This window comes from Elephas maximus, chromosome 4, assembly GCF_024166365.1.
Source record: "Elephas maximus indicus isolate mEleMax1 chromosome 4, mEleMax1 primary haplotype, whole genome shotgun sequence".
NCBI lineage: Eukaryota > Metazoa > Chordata > Mammalia > Proboscidea > Elephantidae > Elephas > Elephas maximus.
The window spans coordinates 158628161-158649049 of NC_064822.1; the positions used below are offsets into that span (position 1 = coordinate 158628161).

The 20889-nt window shown below is 38.8% G+C and overlaps 1 protein-coding gene across 3 annotated transcripts in view; it reads left to right on the forward strand.

Annotated features, from left to right (window-relative positions):
* The window catches only part of MRPL42 (mitochondrial ribosomal protein L42), a 107670-nt gene that overhangs the window by 20533 nt on the left and 66248 nt on the right, over positions 1 to 20889 (forward strand). For 2 of the 3 annotated variants that reach the window (XM_049884074.1, XM_049884075.1), the window contains exon 6: positions 11925 to 12097. The exons of the other annotated variant lie outside the window; for it this stretch is intronic. In XM_049884074.1, the coding sequence (XP_049740031.1) occupies positions 11925 to 11970 (46 nt within the window). In that variant the 3' untranslated portion in view covers positions 11971 to 12097. Of the gene's footprint in view, positions 1 to 11924; positions 12098 to 20889 lie in introns of those variants that run through there. 3 annotated transcript variants of the gene reach the window in all.

Here is a 20889-nt window from a genome sequence, read left to right on the forward strand (position 1 = left end):
AGGTGCATCTTAGTCTTCAAAGTAACATCTTTGCTTTTTAACACTTTAAAGACGTCTTTTGCAACAGATTTGCCCAACCCGATGCATTGTTTGATTTCTTGATTGCATCTTGCGTGGATGTTGATGGCGGATCCAAGTAAAATTAAATCCTTGACAGCTTCAGTCTTTTCTCCATTTATCATGATGTTGCTTATTGGTCCAGTTGTGAGAGTTTTTGTTTTTCTTCATGCTGAGGTGCAATTCATACTAAAGGTTATAGTCTTTAATCTTCATCAGTAAGTGCTTCGAGTCCTCATCACTTTGAGCAAGCAAGGTTGTGTCATCTGCATATTGCAGGTTATTAATGAGTCTTCCTCCAATTTTGATGCCATGTTCTTCTTCATATAGTCCAGCTTCTGGGAATATTTGCTTAGTGTATAGATTGAATAAGTATGGTGAAAGGATACAACCCTGACACACACCTTTCCTGATTTTAAACCATGCAGTACCCCCTTGTTCCATTTGAACGACTGCCTCTTGATCTATGTATAGGTTCCTCATGAGCACAATTAAGTGTTCTGGATTCTTTGCAATGTTATCCATCATTTGTTATGATCTGCACAGTTGAATGCCTTTGCATAGTCGGTAAAAATCTTTCTGGTATTCTCTGCTTCAGCCAGGATCCATCTGACATCAGCAATGATATCCCTCATTCTAGGTCCTCTTCTGAATCTGGCTTGAATTATTGCCTGTTCCTTGTAGATGTATTGTTGCAACCATTTTTTTTTTATTATTAATTTTTTAAAAATAATTTTTATTGTGCTTTAAGTGAAAGTTTACAAATCAAGTCAGTCTCTCACACAAAAACCCATATACACCTTACTACATACTCCCATTTACTCTTCCCCCTAATGAGTCAGCCCGCTCCCTCCTTCCAGTCTCTCCTTTTGTGACCGTTCTGGCAGTTTCTAACCCTCTCTACCCTCCCATCTCCCCTCCAGACAGGAGATGCCAACATAGTCTCAGGTGTCCACCTGATGCAAGTAACTCACTCCTCATCAGCATCTCTCTCCAACCCATCATCCAGTCCAATCCATGTCTGCTGAGTTGGCTTCGGGAATGGTTCCTGTCCTGGGCCAACACAAGATTTGGGGACCATGACCACCAGGATTCTTCTAGTCTCAGTCAGACCATTAAGTCTGGTCTTTTTATGAGAATTTGGGGTCTGCATCCCACTGTTCTCCTGCTCCCTCAGGGGTTCTCTGTTGTGCTCTCTGTCAGGGCAGTCATCAGTTGTGGCCAGGCACCATCTAGTTCTTCTGGTCTCTGGATAATGTAGTCTCTAGCTCATGTGGCCCTTTCTGTCTCTTGGGCTTGTAATTACCTTGTGACCTTGGTGTTCTTCATTCTCCTTTGATCCAGGTGAGTTGAGACTCATTGATGCATCTTAGATTGCTGCTCGTTAGCGTTTAAGACCCCAGACGCCACACTTCAAAGTGGGATGCAGAATGTTTTCTTAATAGAATTTATTTTGCCAATTGCCTTAGATGTCTCCTGAAGCCATAGTCCCCAAACCCCCACCCTTGCTCCACTGACCTTCGAAGTATTTAGTTTATTTGGGAAACTTATTTACCTTTGGTCCAGTCCAGTTGTGCTGACCTCCCCTGTATTGAGTGTTGTCCTTCCCTTCACCTAAAGTAGTTCTTATCTACTATCTAATCAGTAAATAACCCTCTCCCACCCTCCCTCCCTCCCCCCTCTCGTAACCACAAAAGAATGTGTGCAACCATTTTAGAATGATCTTCAGCAAAATTTTACTTGCGTGTGATATTAATGATAAAGTTCGATAATTTGCGCATTCTGTTGGATCACCTTGCTTTGTAATAGGCACAAACATGGATGTCTTTGAGTTGGTTGGGCAAGTTGCTGTCTTCCAAATTTCTTGGCATAGACAAGTGAGCATTTCTAGCGTCGCATCTGTTTGTTGAAACATCTCCACTGGTATTCTGTCAATTCCTGAAGCCTTGTTTTTGGCCACTGCCTTCAGTGGAGCTTGGACTTCTTCCGTCAATACCGTCAGTTCTTGATCATATGCTTCTGAAATGGTTGAACATTGAGCAGTTCTTTTTGATACGATGATGCTTCCTGCATTGTTCGATATATTGCCCATAGAATCCTTCAGTATTGCAACTTGAAGCTTGAATTTTTTCATCAGTTCTTTCGTCTTGAGAAATGCCAAGCATGTTCTTCCCTTTTGGTTTTCTAACTCCAGGTCTTTGCACATTTCATTTTAATACTTGCCTTCTTGAGCCACCTTTGAAATTTTCTGTTCAACCCTTATGTCATCAATTCTTCTGTTCACTTTAGCTACTCTGTATTCAAGAGCAGGTTTCAGAGCCTCTTCTGACATCCATTTTAGTCTTTTTTTTCTTTCCTGTCTTTTTAAGGAACTCTTGTTTTCTTCATGTATCCTACAACTTGTCTGGTCTTTGGTCATTAGTTTTTAGTGTGTTAAATCTGTTCTTGAGGTGGTCTCTAAATTCAGGTGGGATATACTTGGGGTTGTAGTTTGGCTCTCATGGACTTGTTTTAATTTTCTTCATCCTGAACTTGAACTTGGATATGAGCAATTGATGGTCTGTTCCACAGTTGGCCCCTGACCTTGTTCTGACTGATGATGTTGAGCTTCTCCATCGTCTCTTTCCACAGATGTAGTCTGTATGATTCCTGTATATTTAATCCAGTGAGGTCTACCTGTGTAGTCATCATTTATGTTGTTGAAAAAAGTATTTCCAGTGACTAAGTCAGTGGTCTTGCAAAATTCTATCATGAAATCCCTGGCATTGTTTCTGTCACCAAAGCTGTATTTTCTAACTATTGGTCCTTCTTTGTTTCCAACTTTCTCGTTCCAATCTCCAGTAATTATCAGTGCATCTTGATTGCATGTTTCATCAATTTCAGACTGCATAAGTTGGTAAGATCTTTAATTTCTTCGCTGTTGGCATTAGTTTTTGGTGTGTAAATTTCAATAATAGTCGTATTAACTGGTCTTCCTTGTAGGCGTATGGATATTATCCTATCACTGACAGCATTGCACTTCAGGAGAGATCTTGAAATGATCTTTTCGATGATGAATGCTAAGCTGATATTCTTTATTAGTCATTCCCAGCATAATAGACCATATGATTATCTGATTCAAAATGGCCAATATCAGTCCATTTCATTGATCTTCAAGCATTTCATTGATTTTTGACAACTTCCAATTTTCCTTGATTCGTACTTCATATATTCCACATTCCAGTTACTAATGGGTATTTGCAGCTGTTTCTTCTTATTTGGGACATCAGCAAAGGAAGATCCCAAAAGCTTTACTCCATTCACATCATTAGGGTGACTTTACTTTGAGGAGTCACCTCTTCCCCAGGCATATTTTGAGTGCCTTTCAACCTGAGTGGCTCATCTTCCAGCACTACATCAGATATTGTTTTGCTGCTATCCATAAGATTTTCACTGGCTACTTTTTTTTTGGAAGTAGATTACCAGGTCCTTCTTCCTGGTCTGTCTTAGGAAACTCTGCTGAAACCTGTCCACCTTGGGTGACCCTGCTGGTATTTGAAATATTGGTGGCATATCTTCCAGCATCACAGCAACATGCAAGCTACCACAGTATGACAAATTGACAGATAAGTGGTGGTACCTTATGTATAACAGAATGAAATGTTGCGTGGTCCTGTGCCGTTTTCATGTTCCTTGGTATGTTTGAGTCCGTTGTTGTGCTATTGTGTCAATCCATCTCACTGAGGAGGGCTTTTCCTTGTTTTCACTGACCCCCTCCTTTACCAAACATCATGTCCTCTTCTAACAGTTGGTCTTTCTTGATGACATGTCCAAAGTAAGTGAGCCAAAGTCTCATCATTCTCACTTCTAAGGAGCATAGTAGGCCATTTTGTAGCCCCATATCTCAGTCATTACCATATTCTAACATCTCTTCCTATGATTCATAACATCTCTCATGTTTATGTTTTGTTTCTGTCCCTGTAGCCAGATATTTTAGTTCACCCTGCCTTGGACTTCTGTTGTAATGACTTTCATTTCCTATTTCCTTTCTGCGTGTACCATAATGTTGCAATCTTTTGTAAGCTTTGTTCATAATGAAATCACTGAAGTTATGAAAATCCTCTAAAGATGTGTAACTTGGACGGGGCAAGACCGAAGGCAAGAAGACCATTAGGAATCTTAACACCAAGCATGTTAACTTCTGTAGACATTTAAATCTAGTACCCCACTTATGTTTAGTCTTAATAACTTATTTAATCTTTTTACTGCTGATTAGCTTTTGACTGCTAATTAATTTAATTTCCTAGTAGGTCTTATCAGAATTATGTACTAGACATTTTGAAGTGTAAAACCCATTAAACCAAACCTGTTGCTGTCAAGTCAATTCCGACTCATAGCAATCCTATAGGACAGAATAGAACTGTCCCATAGGGTTTCCAAGGAGTGGCTGGTGGATTCAAAATGCTGACCTTTTGGTTAGCAGCCAGGCTCTTAACCACTGCACCACCAGGACTCCTTCAGTTGTAAGCAAACTTTAATTTTGTGGAATTGATTGTGCCTGTGTGTGTCCTAATATAAGAGCTAGCAGAAGAAACCCAGTAACGAGCTTATGTATATAAAGAAAAATTTTAACCACAGGGGCATCACATTTCAGAATTTTAAATAACCATATGTGTGGTCACTAATCATTGAACATGTATTGGTATATACCTATGTGTTTTGGATTAATGTGAACGCTTTGTGTTTGTTTCTAGATATCAGAGACCATTTTTCCTATAGGAGGATATTTTAATAAGTATTTCACAGTTAGTAAATTGCAGCATTCCAAAGATTGGGACCCATTATGAATTTAATAACTGGGGATGTATAATATCTTTTAAAGTAAGTTTTTATTAAAAGATATAAAACTCATTTAAAAAATGTTTTTAAACAATGGTGAGGTATTTAAAATATAAAGTAGAAATCTTATCTGTACCAACTCACACCCTGTTCCCTGTTCAGTTCCTTTTTGAAATGATACCTTATTTATAGTAGTCTTTGGGATGGTCCACTGGTAAATTTCCCAGCATTGTTGGAAGTTTCATTCCCAGAGCTCAGCTATCAGGTTTTATGGGTTTATCCAGTTTGCATTTTACCTAGGTTTGTCACAAGTTGCTGAAGGTGTTCATCCTTATCAGATTCTTAATCAAGGTCAGCAAAGACTTTATGAGCCAAGGGTGTTTCCTCACCTTATTCAGTTCTGAACCTACCTGCAGTTAATTACTGGCCTCACCCCAGGTGGGTGGGTGGGTTGGGATTGTAGGCAGTATGACTGTACAGAATTGATGCCGAAATACTCTAAAAAAAACCCAGCGCCGTCGAGTCCTGAAGTACTCTAGTGACCAGTAGACATCAGTAATTAGATTATCTCAGGTAAATTGCTGCTACTAACTTTGTGAATTGGGTTTTACGTTTCCTACTCTCGGTGATCCTGTTTACTTTAGGATGGCACCTTCAAGAGTCTGCTTGGATTTGGGCTTTGTACTGAGATTGGATGCTAGAACTGTTTGAATTCTTAGTGTGGGAGATAGGTTGATGAAGAAACAGAAGATACTAGGTTTGGGATTGTATCCCTTCCACCTGCTTTTGTCTGATGACTTTTTTTAAACTGGCTTTTAAAAAAAATTGTTTTACTTTTTTGTTGCTGTTGAGAATCTATAAAGCTGAACGTACACCAATTCAACAGTTTCTACAGTTCAGTGACATTTATTACATTCTTTGAGTTGTGTAACCATTCTCACCTTCCTTTTCTGAGTTGTTCCTCCCTGATTAACATAAAGTCACTGACCACTAAGGTTCCTATCTAATCTTTTGAGTTACTGTTGTCAATTTGATCTGATATGAGATTGATCTTAAAAGAGCACAGTGCTGAAGGCAGACATTCTTTACTAGTTAAGCTAAAGTGTTGTTTGGTTCTAAGAAGACTTCAGGGGATATTTTTGGCTTAAGGTTTAAAGATTATGTCAGGGCAGTAGTTTTGGGGGTTCATCCAGCCTCTATGGCTCCAGAAAATCTGAGTTCCGTGAGAATTTGAAATTCTCATCTGCAGTTTTTTCCTTTTGATCAGGATTCTTCTATAGACTCTTTTATCAAAATACTCAGTAGCCTGGCACTGTTCAGTTCTGGTCTCATGCATAGGAGGCAGTTGTTCATGGAGGCAGTTAGCCACACGTTCCATTTCCTCCTCCTATTCCTGATTCTCCTCCTTTTTCTGTTACTTCAGGCAAGCAAAGACCAATCGTTGTGCCTTGGATAACCACTTGCAAACTTTTAAGACCCCAGGCGCTGTGCAACTAACTAGGAGGTGGAATAGAGCCTTGATCAAGTTATTAGGCCAATTAACTGGGATGTCCCATAAAACCTTGACTTTAAACCTCCGAACCAAGAAACCAATTCCATGAGGTGTGTAGTTGTACATAAGTAGTTGCAGAAGCTGCTCTTCTTTTTTTTTATCATTGTTGTAGATACATTTATCACACAACTTTTGCCGGTTCTACTTTTTACGGGTGTACCATTTATTGATGGCAATTACATTCATCGGCTGTGCAAACCTACCCTTAACCAATGAGATTTATCTATCACCATAAACCAAAACTCAGTACTGCATAAGGCTGAGTGACTATTTTTATATTCAGCAGCACAAAGGTTAGTTTCACAAAAGAACATATACAACCATAAGGCTACTGCTACTTCTTGTTTGCTGATATTACAGGTGATGAAAATAAACTAGTTTAACTCTTACACTATATTTGCCCGAAGTCATGGAGCTTCAAACATATTCCTTGTAAGGTACCCTTTACGCAAATCTATTTATTTTGCATAACAGGTACCTTTAGGTACTTACTGGAATTTGCATTTGATATTTTTTTAGTCCCTATGTAAATAAAATTAAAAAAAAAATTTTTTTTTTTTAATGTAAATAGTTGTTGAGGTCACAATTCTGATTTGCTATTGTCCTCCACCATTTGCCCCTGTTGGCCTTTAGCATTGCCATTATTTAGGAAGCATGGCATGCTGAAAATTAGTGTCCTCAGCAGCCGGCATCTGCATAAAAGCTCTTCCTTTCTTCAGTATTTCTCATTTGGCATGAAAAGAAAAAACCCAAAAGCAATATAGCACTCTTTTCAAGAACACATCCTTTTAGCACTATTCCAGAGTTCCTGATGGTTGTGTCTGAGTTTCCGATTACTTTTCTGTGTTTATTCAACCTTGATGTCTTTATCAAAACTGTTTTTGCATATTTAAAGTTCATATCTTGGTCCCTCTTGCTGGTTCCTTTTCATCTCCCCTTTCTAAATGTTGGAGTGCCGTAACGATCAGCCCCCTTGGACCTCTGCTCTTTAATGTCCCATTCTCCAGGTAGAGATCTCATTCAGTCCCAATGCTTTAAATGCCATCTGCATGCTAATGACTCCCAAGTCTATGTCTGCTGAAGACCTCTCCCTGACCTCCAGATGTGTATATCTGGCTGCCTACTCTGCACATCTAATAGGCATCTCTAAACTTAATGTGTCACTAACCCAGCTTCTGAGGGTCCTCCACAAACCGGCTTCTCCGTCTCAGTGAACATCAGCTGTACCCTTCTAGCCACTTGGGCCATGACTTGACGTCACCGTTGACTCTTTTCTTTGTCTCATACCCATCCTTTGGCCTGTCACCACATTCTGTTAGCTCTGTCTTCAAAATGTGTTCAGATTTTACGTCCAGATTTTCACCATTCTCTTTGCCACTATCGTGGTCTAGGCCACTACCATCCTTTGCCTAATTTATTGAAGTAGCTTCCTAACTAGTTTCCCTGCTTCTGTCTGTGCCCCCCTGCCATTTTTTCTTAGCACAGCAGCCAGAGTAACTCTGTTGAAAGTTCTGTTCATTCTTGTAATCTTTCTGTGAAAAACTCTCAAACAGCTTCTCATTTCAGTCAGAGGAAGCCATAGGCCTTAACTATGATCTACAAGAACCTTTGTGATCTGATACTAGCTTGTCTTCTGCCCGCATGTCCTATTGTTCTCTTCGTTGTTCACTCTGTTCCAGCCACATGGCCTCTTTGCTGTCTCTTGAACGTGCCCTTCCTTCCACCTCAGAGCTCTTACATTTGCTGTTCCTCTGCATAGAATGTTCCTCCTCCAGGAATCAGCAAAGCTCATTCCCTCACTTCCTTCAGGTCTTGATTCACTGAAGCCTTCCCTGGCCAACTTTTTTTTATCTTGTTTTCCTGACTTCTGCCCTGGAATGTAAGCTCCATGAGAGTGGAGATTTTTGTCTTGTTTTGTGTACTACAGAATCTTTAGCACCTAGAAATAGTGCCTGGCACATTGTAGATACACACACATTTTTCGAATGAATAAATAAATGAAAGAATGAATGATACTGATTCTCATAATACCTCTTAAACAAGAAAGTAGTAAGCTAACATAGCCCCCGTGAACGTAAAACGATGTTTAAAGATAGATGAGAGAACGGAAGGAAGGTTGAATGGAAAGCAGGAAGGATCTGAAAAGTAATTTTAAATTTCTGAGATAGGATTTGTGAATGCCTGAATAGCAGTACCACTTTATTTAAAAGACTAATGTTTTCTGCATGGTGGCAACAAAAATTAGCTGCTGTATTAGTAGGACACAGATTTAAAGATTTTGCTGCAGTATGAACTAGGAGGTAAAGTACTACTTTGGATTAAGAATCAGGGACCGATATTCCAGATGTCACCAAATCATTTTGCAATTTAACAAAGATGACAATGCGTCTTGGTTTGCCAGGAATAGTCTCAGTTTAATGCTTGTTGCATTAAGTATTAATAGTGCTGGCTTTTATTCTCAAAAGGGTCCCAGTCTGGGTAATAAATTACAAGGCCGTCCTAAAATTAAGTTGCCTGCTCTGGCTAGTGATTGTAATGTACCTTGAAATTTTTGTATAAGAAACCTGTAAATGTTACTTGATATTCATTGAGCGTGTTTTAGAACTTGACTTAGGCTTCGGGTTATTAGGATCTCAAACATTTTCAGTTAGTCTTGAGTATAGTACAGTTAAGCAACATATGCTGAATCTTATTTTTTTTAGGATAGTTCTTAACATTTTTAGGGCTACAGACTTCACTGAGAATCTAACAAAAGCTATGAATCCACTTCCCAGCAAAATTCATTGTCGTTGTTAGGTATTGTTGAGTTAGTTCCGACTCTTACTGACCCTGTGTACCGCAGAACGAAACCCCGCCTGGTCCTGTACCGTCCCCACAATTGTTGCGATGCTTGAGCCCATCGTTGAAGCCACTGTGTCAGTCCATCTCGTTGACTGTCCTCCTCTCTTTCACTGACCCTCTACTTTACCAAGCATAATGTCCTTCTCCAAGGACTGGTCCCTCCTGATAACATGTCCTAAGTATGTGAGACGCTTCTGAGGAGCATTCTGGCTATACTTTTTCTTGTGCAGTCCATGGTATATCCAATATTCATCACCAACACCATAATTCAAATGTATCAATTCTTCGGTCTTCTTATTCATTGTCCATCTTTTCCATTCATATGAAACGATTGAAAATACCGTGACTTGGGTTGGGGGCACCTTAGTCCTCAAAGTGACATTTTTGCTTTTCACACTTTCAAGCAGTCTTTTGCAAGCAGGTTTGCCCAATGCATTATGTTGTTTAATTTCTTCACTGCTGCTTCCATGGGCGTTGATTACAGATCTCATTTCAGAACCTCTGTTCTGGTGACCAACTGCTTTGAGAGAGAACACCTTTTGGGGATATGATTGCAGTAATAAAACCTTGACTATCTGCCATGCAACTGGAATCCTTAGGAAAACCATAGTCTTCTGTATGCCAGGATACGTACACGTGGAAATATTTATTTTGTTTTTTCTCTTTTATATAAATAGTATCATGCTATGTGTATTATTCTGCAATTTACTTTTCTATGTTAGTAAATACAGATGTACATTATTCAATATAGTTTCTATTTTTTGCAAGTTAAAAAAAAATCAATATAAGAAATAACAATTTATAGAAAAGTGGCCTATTTCATGAAACCTTAAGATAAAAAGGCTGTAGATGTCTTAATCACAACAACTTAAGAGCATAAGATACATGTCTTGTCATTTAATATAGCAGCCATAGCTCTTAACCACCATGCCACCAGGGCTGCCATTTATGGTACCCAGAAATCCTTAAGTTGAATTTTCCATTTCAGCAAAAATTTGGGGGGAAAAAAAAAATTTAACCCCTGACCACCATACCAAAATCTGGGCTTAAGGCAATTTTTAGAGAGAACGTATCACATGTACTCTGTACAGAAATTTTCTTAAATCAGTAAAGAAAATAAGGAAATGCTGAAAAGCAAACAGAAAATTCTCCGTGGTGTCATCACTCAGGTATAATCACTGCTGACAGTGCATTTCATTTTTTAAAATCTACACATAAGTTTTGTTAGTTTGCTTATTTTTATACAGTTCTAATCATACTTGTGGCGTAGTGGTTAAGTGCTATGGCTGCTAACCAAAAGGTCAGCAGTTCAAATCCACCAGGCGCTCCTTGTAAACTCTATGGGGCAGGTCTACTCTGTCCTATAGGGTTGCTATGAGTCAGAATTGACTCAATAGCAGTGGGTGTAATCAAACTGTAAATACAAATTTGCAACCTGCATTTCCCCTTGATATTATAATTGCTTTTCTATATTGTTTTAAGATTTCCAAAAGAGAAATTATTAGATAAAATTTATTAATGTATAAAAAAAATTTGATAATATTTCCATACTTTTCAAAAGTACTGTATCAATTAATACTTTTATCAGTTAGGCCTGATATTGCTTATTTTACCACACCCATGTTTGCATTGAGCATTAAGATTTTAAAAATATTTGTGATTATAAAAGCAAATAAATGTTTCCTCATTATCTTAATTTGCATTTCTTCTGTTTTTGAGACTGTTGTACATTTTTCCCTGTTGTATATTAAGACATAATTTTGCAGCTTAAGAAGCCTCCATTTAGAGGAATATGTTCCTTTTTAAATGAAACTTTTAAACAGAATTTTCACCATGTCCACGATGTGGCATTTTTTTACTACAAAGGCAAGCAATCGTTAATATTTAATTGTTGTTAGGTGCCATCAAGTCGGCTCCGACTCATAGCAACCCTGTGCGCCACAGAACGAAACACTGCCCACGCCGTCCTCACAGTTGTTGCTGTGCTCGAGCCTGTTGTTGCAGCCACTGTGTCAGCCCATCTTACTGAGGGTCTTCCTCTTTCCCGCTGACCCTGTACATTACCAGGCATGATGTCCTTCTCCAGGGACTGATCCCTCCTGACAACATGTCCAACTATGTAAGACACAGTCTTGCCATCTTTGCTTCTAAAGGAGCATTCTGGATGCACTTCTTCCAAGACAGATTTGTTTGTTTTTTTTGGCAGTCCATGGCATATTCAATATTCTTTGCCAACACCACAATTCAAAGGCATCATTTCTTCTTCAGTTTTCCTTATTCATTGTCCAGCTTTCACATGCATGTGATGCGATTGAAAATACCATGGCTTGGGTCAGGCGCACCTCAGTCTTCAGAGTGACACCTTTGCTTTTCAACACTTTAAAGAGGGCCTTTGAAGCAAATTTGTCCAATGCAAATTAAAGATCAATAATATAAGTTAGTATGTTGAAATTATTCTAAGGAGCTGAAGAAAATTTTCTAAAATGCTTAATAGAATATAATTTTCATAGGAAATGTGGCTTATTTATTAAGAAATACCTGATTTCATTGATTAAAAAAACATGGTTCTAATAAACAGCAAACAACAGAAATTTAATATTTCTGTCTAGCAATTAACTTTTATTGAAATCCTTCTTTGTGAATTTTTTTTTTTAAGGTATCACAGACGTCGTGTGAAATTGAATCCTCCAAAAGACAGATGATTTCAAGGTTCTCATCAGTAATCAAAGAGAAACGTTATCCTTTGCCTCATTTGCCACTTGAGAAAATGCAATCGGTGTTTTCACTACTATGTTATAAAATAATAACAATAAAATACCTTTTCGTATACTAGAAGGTGTATTTCTTTACATAAATAATTTTGGATTTGACATTCTTATTTAGAGAAGCCTAGTACGTCTTTGGAACCCTGGTGGTGTAGTAGTTAAGAGCTTGGCTGCTCACCAAAAGGCTGTCAGTTTGAGTCCACCAGCTGCTCCTGGAAACCCTACGGGGCAGTTCTACTCTGTCCAATATGGTTCCTATGAGCTGGAATCAATGGCATCGGGTTATTACATCTTTATTTCTCTTTTGAGATATTAGTCTGTCATTTATTTTTATGTGTCAAGTATGATTTTTATATCAGTAGCTTAACATTGTTAGTATTATAAGTATAGTTAATAAAACTGTGATTCTCCTTCTGAAGGTTTTTTTTTAATTGGCTTTGAGAATAAATTTATGAGGTCCACCCAGAAAGTAGATGTCACAGTGTTTCCTTTTCTGTGGCTTGAGAAGAAAATACATTACTTACGTTTTAGTCAGTTTCTGTTATCTGCTAGGTCCATTGCATACATCATTAATAAATTCTCAAAGTAATTTTTCAAAGAAGGAAACTTCATCCCCATTTTACAGATAAGGCTAAATGATGTGAACGCTCCCTAAACCCAAACCAAGCTCATTGCCATCGAGTCAGTTCCAACCCTGTACGATAGAGTAGAACTGCTCCATAGGGTTTCCAAGGAGCTGCTGGTGGATTGGAACTACTGACTTTCGGTTAGCAGCTGAGCTCTTAATCATTGTGCCACCAGGAACCCTCCCTAGCAGGTAAGAAAGACAGGATTTAAACTGTCAGGCGCCAAACCTTTTTTTTTAGTGCATTATGATGGCAAAGGAATATTGTATATAATTCTGTTTTAGGTTTTTCATTTCCTGGCTGTCTCAGAAATCATGCTAGCTTCAGAACACATGCAAATAGCTGCAACTCTGTGATTAAAATGTTAATATCATTAGTCTGGTGTCAGGAGAATGTTAATAGATTATTCTGCTGTTGGTTGTCCCCACCAGTTTATAAATGATCTATAATTATAATTGCCTCCTTGTATTTCAGTTTAGGGGTGAGGAATCCTTTAAGGTGGAAAGGTGCTTTATTCAAACCTGTAAAATATTTGTGACATTTGTACAAATGATGCGAAAAATAATTTTCATTCAAGGTATGTTATTTGGCCTAGTTCTTTTAGTAAAGGAACTCTAACTGAGGGTTTAAATGTTCCAGTAAAATATGAGGAATAGTGAATAGAACAAAGTAAAGGCAGTAACCTTCTGTTACCCAAAGGAAATGTTTTAAATGGTTATTTTTTTATTAATATTTTTGAAAGATCAAAGAAAAAGCAAATTGATAAACTTGATAATCAGAAATACTTGTTAGCCATGTTGATATAGCCTTGAAAAATGGCTAGTTTTCAGGTTGATTTATATCAAAAATTTTACAGATTGAGATATGTTATAAATGTTGGGAGAATAAAAAACCAAGCCACAATAAAATACAAACTTTCTCAATTCTAAGATGCCCAAGTCACTTATTCCTATGTCAATGTTTTGGGGAATTAACATTGACTTTATTGTACTGTAGGGTCGCTATGAATCGGAATCGAATCGACGGCACTGGGTTTTGTTTTTTTTTTTTCATTATACTGGAAATATAGTTTAACACTGTAGTTCCTTATTTCTTATTTTCATAGGTTGCTGATTTTTAATTTTGCTGATTAAATACATATTCCTCACCACCGTGACCTGCCCTACACACCTCTTATCCCCACCAGGGAAGGGAACCTATTCTTCACCATCGTGGACATTTTATGACAGGAAGCCAAAAAAAGATAACTCTGTTTTTGCAGACATTTTTTAAAAAATTGCAGAAGATAGGACAACCCTTTAAATTGAGTAAACTTAGTGTCATGCAAAACTCACTACACAATCCTTGTTTTCATATTTCCATTGGTGGGAATTGAAGAGCATCTGAGAATTTTGGATTAACACACATAGAATTTAATTGATAAAAAGCATTGTTGGTGAAACCACCAGAGGGCGCTCTTACATAGGGCTCAATTTGAACATTGCCAAAGGTACCCCACTGCCCGTGGTCAGTTCCAACTCTTAACGACTACCAAAGGTAGTGACTTTTTAAAAGCACTTAATTAGCAGAGAATTTGTATGTTCGTTAGGTGAGAATAACTAGTGGAATAAATGGAAGTGGTGAAATTATTAAAGCCTATAGGGTCGTTAGGAATCGGAATTGACTGCAGTGGGTGTGGATTTTGGTTAAGTGTTAAAATGGAGCCCTGGTGGCACAATGGTTAAGAGCTTGGCTGCTAAGCAAAAGGTCAGCAGTTTGAATCCACCAGCTGCTCCCTGGAAACCCTATGGGGTGGTTCTACTCTATTCTGTAGGGTCACTATGAGTCGGAATTGGCTCAGTGGCAATAGGTTTGGTTGTTTGGGTAAGTGTTAGAATATTCTGAGACCATTATTTATTCTGTTGATCCATTCGTTAAACATTTATTAAGCACCTACCCTCCTGGTGCAGTGTTTATCTCAGCTGCTAACCAAAATGTCTGCAGTTCAAATCCACCAGCCGTTTCTTAGAAACCCTATGGGGCAGTTCTACCCTGTCATGTATGGTCATTACGACCATGAGTTGGAATTGACTGGACGGCAACAAGTTTGATTTGAGTTTTAGACGTGAGGAGGCATTATACTTTTTGCCAGGCCAATAGCAAAAAATGGTCCCTTGTTATAAGGACCACAGTATCTACTGAACTACTTAATTTTTCTAATGATGTTCTTCCCTAATTATGAAAGTAATGTATCATTATTTTTTAAAATAGGAGACTAACTAAATAAAATTGCCCGTGTTCCATCCAAGGATACACTGTTAACATTTCTATGTACCTTCTTCCCTTTTATTTCTCTGCATAAATATGCTTCAAAAAAATAAAAATAGGGCTTATTATGTGCTATGGGTTGAATAGTGGCCCCCAAAATGTGTGTCAACTTGGCTATGCCATGATTTCCAGTATTGTATGGGTGCCCACCATTTTGTGATCTGATGTGATTTTCCTATGCGTTGTAATAAATCCTACTGCTATAATGACAATGAGGCAGGATTAGAGACAGTAATACTAATGAGTCAGGACTCAATCTACAAGATTAGGTTGTGTTTTGAGTCAATCACTTTTGAGATTTTTATAAAAGAGAAGCGAGCAGAGAGATGGGGACCTCATGCCACCAAGAATGAAGAACCAGGAGGGGAGCTTGTCCTTTGGACCCAGGGTCCCTGCACTGAGAAGCTCCTGTCCTACATCAGGGGAAGCTTGATGACAAGGACCTTCCCCCAGAGTTGACAGAGAAAGAAAGCCTTCCTCTGGAGCTAGCACCTGAGTTCAGATTTCTAGCCTCCTAGACTGTGAGAGTTTCTTTTTGTTAAAGCCATGCACTTGTTGCATTTCTGTCATAGCAGCACTACATGACTAAGACTGTGCATGCTGGTTTTTTGTTGTTGTTTGTTTTTAATAATATTTTATTGTGTTTCTGGCAAATTTTTACACAGCAAATTAGATTCCCATGTAACAATTTCTACACAAATTGTTCAGTGACATTGGTTACATTTTTCACAATAATATGTCAATATTCTCATTACTTCCGTTCTAGTTGTTCTGTTTCTGGTAGTTTCCCTAGCCCCTTTATCTTCTCATCTTTGCTTTAGAGTAAATGTTGACCGTTTGATCTGATATAGATGATTTTTTAAAGGGCTAATTTCAAGCTACCAATGGTTTAACAACTGGCTCACAAAATTCCTGAAACTTTGACAGTTGGATCTCACAAGCTGGTGTGAGCTGGCTCCAGCATATCACAGGATGTGCCCCTGAAATCATACATTTACTCTTAAAATATTAGATCATTTCCTCCCTCATCCTAGTTATCCATTCAGAGATACTTTACCTTATTTCCTGATTAACATGTTAAGGGGGATATTACTCCTTACATGTCAGCTACCCTTCCTTCTATTTCAGTTTCTGTTAAGGATTTAATGACTTGTTACTACTGTTTAAAACTACTTGTAGAGTTCTGCCTTTTAAGGGAACTTTGGATGAATCCTTGAATATCAGTTATCTAATGCTAAATAACAAATCAAAATTAACAGTTTTTGATCCATCTGTGTTGCTTTTATTAATATTTTTTTGCTTTTTACTGTTAGGTAGTATTCCATTGTGTAGATATACCACAACTTGTTCATACGTTATGGACTTTTGGATTGTTTCTAGTTGGGGGCTATTATGAATAAAGCATCTATGAATATTTGTGTACAGGTTTTTGTGTGGACACGTATTTTCATTTCTTTTGGGTAGTAGTAAAATTTTTGGGTCACATGGTAAGTGTATGTGGTGCAGTGAATTACTTAATATGGCCCTTCTAGCCATAGTCTTTGTGACAATGATTGTGTGGGACTATGCAGATAAGGTGCTTGTGGCCCACCAAGGGGGTTGGACTGCTGCTAATAATGCAAATAAGGTTCATGGAGCCCTTATGGGGGTGGAAACATGCAAATAAGGTGTATGGAACACCAACAGGGGATTGATCAGTTTTGCCAGTCTGCTAGGCTTAAAATGAGCTAATCCCAGGGGCTGGAGGAGGGAACCTCACAAGTACCAAGAAGGGCTGGAAGCGGAGTGTGTCTTTTAGACCTGGGGTCCCTGTGCTGAGTACCTTCTAGACCCAGGAGATAGAATGAAACGCCAGAGACATCAAGAAGTGGCAACAAGCATGACGAGCCCAGTGCAGAGAAACGGCAGCAGCAGAACCAGAAGACCAGTGCAAACTGGCGCAGTGGGCTTCCTGGCCCATGGAGTAAGGTGGCTACAGAGGGTGTGCTGACCCATGAAGTGACAGAGCTGAGTGCCTTTGGGCAGGAGGTTTGCTGGCAGAGTGGGGTGCCTCCAGACACTTGGGAGCTGCTGACCCATGATCCGCAGGGCAAGAGACCTCAGTGCCTTTGGACCACTGAGGCTTACTGGTGAAGTGGGTATTTCTGGACACTTATTGGCAGAGCTAAAGGACTGTGTAACACTTGCCTGAGCCATCTAAGATACATCTATTTGTCCCATCCCACTCAGAGCAAAGAAGAGTGAAGAAAACCAAAGACACGAGAAAAATACTAGCCCAAAGGACCACATGAACCAGAGACTTCACCATCCCGAGACCAGAAGAATTAGATGATGCCTGGCTACAACAAAACAGGCCCGGGTAGAGCAGGAGAAAAATGTAGAACAAAATTCAAATTCATGTAAAAAGACCAGACTTAACGGTCTGGCAGAGACTGGAGGCACCCCCGAAACTATGGCCCCCGGACATTCAGTTAACCCAGAACTGAAACCATCCCTTAAGCTTTTAAGACCCCAGATGCTACTCACCAAAGTGGGATGTAGAACATTTTCTTTATAAACTATGTCATGCCAATTGACTTAGATGTCCCCCGAAACTATGGTTCCCAGGCCCCAGCTCCTGTTACTCTGTCCCTCATAGTGTTTGGATGTGTCTAAGAAACTGCTTTTGCTTTGGCCCAGTCATGCTGACTTTCACTGTTTTTGTGTTGTCCTTCACTTCACCGAAGTTGACACTTGTCTACTATCTAGTTAGTGATTTACCTTCCCCCTCCCTCCCCACCCTCACAACCATCAAAGATTGCATTTTTTCTATGTGTAAACCTTTTCTTGAGTTCTTACGATAGTGGTCACATATAATATTTGTCCTTCTGTGACTGACTTATTTCACTCAGCCCAATGCCCTCCAGATTCATCCATGTCATGAGATGTTTCGCGGATTCATCATTGTTCTTTATCATTGCATAGTATTCCATTGTGTGTATGTACCATAATTTGTTTATCCATTTATCTATTGACGGGCATTTAGGTTGTTTTCATCTTTTGGCTATTGTGAATAGCGCTGAAATGAACATGGATGTGCATATGTCTATTCGTGTGATGGCTGTTATTTCTCCAGGGTATATTCTGGAGTGAGATTGCTAGATCATGTGGTGTTTCTGTTTCTAGCTTTTTAAGGAAGTGCCATTTTGCTTTCCAAAGTGGTTGTACCATTTTACATTTCCACTAGTGGTGCATAAGAGTTCCAGTCTCCCCCACCTCTCCAACATTTGTTATTTGGTGTTTTTTTTTTTTGGATTAGTACCAGCTTTGTTGGGGTGAAGTAGCATCTCACTGTAGTTTGGTTTGCATTTCTCTAATGGCTAATGATCATGAGTATTTCCTCATGTGTCTGTTAGCCACCTGAATGTCTTTTTGCTAAAGTGTCTGCTTATATCCTTTGCTCATTTTTAAATCGGATTATTTGCCTTTTTGTTGTTGAGGTGTTGCAGTATCTTGCAGATTTTAGAGATTAGACCCGTATCGGATATGTTGTAGCCAAAGTTTTTTCCCAGTCTGTAGGTTAACCTGTGTTTTATTGACTATGCAAAGGCATTCGACTGTGTGGATCATGACAAATTATGGATAAAATTGTGAGGAATGGGAATTCCAGAACACTTAATTGTGCTCATGAGGAACCTTTACATAGATCAAGAGGCAGTTGTTCAAACAGAACAAAGGGAGACTATGTGGTTTAAAGTCAGGAAGGGTGTGCGTCAGGGTTGTATCCTTTCACCTTACCTATTCAATCTGTATGCTGAGCAAATAATCCAAGAAGCTGGACTATATGAAGAGGAACGGGGCGTCAGGATTGGAGGAAGACTCATTAAGAACCTGTGTTATGCAGATGGCACAACCTTGCTTGCTGAAAGTGAAGAAGACTTAAAGCACTTAGGAAGATCAAAGACCATAGCCTTCAGTATGGATTACCCCTCAACACAAAGAAAACAAAAATCCTCACAACTGGACCAATAAGCAACATCATGATAAACAGAGGAAAGGATTTCATTTTACTTGGATCCACAATTGACACCCATGGAAGCAGCAGTCAAGGAATCAAAAGACGCATTGCATTGGACAAATCTGCTTCAAAAGACCTCCTTAAAGTGCTAAAAAGCAAAGATGTCACCTTGAAGACTAAGGTGCACCTGACCCAAGCCCTGGTGTTTTCAGTCACCTCATATGCATATGAAAGCTGGACAATGAATAAGGAAGACCGAAGAATTGATGCTTTTGAATCATGTTGGGGAAGAATATTAAATATACCATGGACTGCCAAAAAAAACAAACAAATCTGTCTTGGAAGAAGTACAACCAAAATGCTCCTTAGAGCAAGGATGGTGAGATTTTGTCTCACATACTTTGGACATGTTATCAGGAAGGATCAGTCCCCGAAGAAGGACATCATGCTTGGTAAAGTAGAGGGTCAGCAAAAAAAAGGAAGGCCCTGGATGAGATGGATTGACACAGTGGTTGCAACAGTGGGCTCAAGCATAACGATCATGAGGAGGACACAGGACTGGATTGTGTTCCGTTCTGTTGTACATAGGGTCACTATGAGTTGGAAGTGACTTGACAGCACCTAACAACATCAACAGGTTCTCTTTTTACTCTTTTGGTGAAATCTTTTGATGAGTTTAAGTGTTTGATTTTTAGGAGCTTCCAGTTACCTAGCTTTCCTTCTCGTGTTTGTGCATCGTTAGTTATGGTTTGTATACTATTTATGCCATGTATTAAGACTCCTAGCATTGTCCCTATTTTTTTTACGTGATCTTTATCATTTTAGATTTTATATTTACTTCCTTGATCCATTTTGAGTTAGTTTTTGTGTATGGTGTGAGGTATGGGTCCTGTTTCACTTTTTGCAGATGGATATCCAGTTATGCCAGCACCATTTGTTAAAGAGACTGTCTTTTCTCCATTTAATGGACATCGGGCCTTTGTCAAATATCAGCTGCTCATAGGTAGATGGATTTACATCTGGGTTCTCAATTCTGTTCCATTGTTATATGTGTCTGTTTTAACAGTACCAGGCTGTTTTGACTACCATGTTGTATAATAGGCTCTAAAATCAGGCAGTGTGTGGCCTCCCACTTTGTTCTGCTTCAGTAATGCTTTGCTTATTTGGGGCCTCTTCCCTTTCCATATAAATTTGGTGAATTGTTTCTCCATCTTGTTAAAAAATACTGTTGGAATTTGGATCGGGATTGCATTGTATCTGTGGATCGCTTTGGGTAGAGTTGGCATTTTCACAGTGTTGAGCCTTCCTATCCATAAGCATTTTTCCATTCATGTAAGTCTCTTTTGGTTTCTTGCAGTAATGTCTTGTAGTTTTCTTTGTGTAAGTCTTTTACATCCCTGGTTAGATTTATTCCTAAGTACTTTATCTTCTTGGTGGCTATTGCAAATGGTATTGATTTTGTGATTTCTTTTTCGAAGTTCTCTTTGTTCATGTAGAGGAATCCTACTGATTTTTGTATGTTGATCTTGTATCTGGCTGCTTTGCTGAAATCTATTAGTTCCAGTAGCTTTCTTGTGGATTCTTTGGGGGTTTTCTGTGTATAAGATCATATCATCTGTGAATAGGGATAAATTTATTTCTTCCTTACTAATTTGGATGCCTTTTATTAGTTTTTTTTTTTTTTTTTTTTGCCTTATTGGTCTGGCTAGGACCTCCAGCAGAGTGTTGAATAAGAGTAGTGATAAAGGGCATCCTTTTCTGGTTCCCCTTCTCCAGGGGAATGCCTTCAGTCTCTCTCAGTTTAGAATGATGTTGGCTGTTTGCTTTGTATAAGTGCCCTTCATTATGTTGAGGAATTTCCCTTCTATTCCTTTTTTGCTGAGAGCTTTTTTTCAGGAATGAGTGCAGAACTTTGTCAAATGCCTT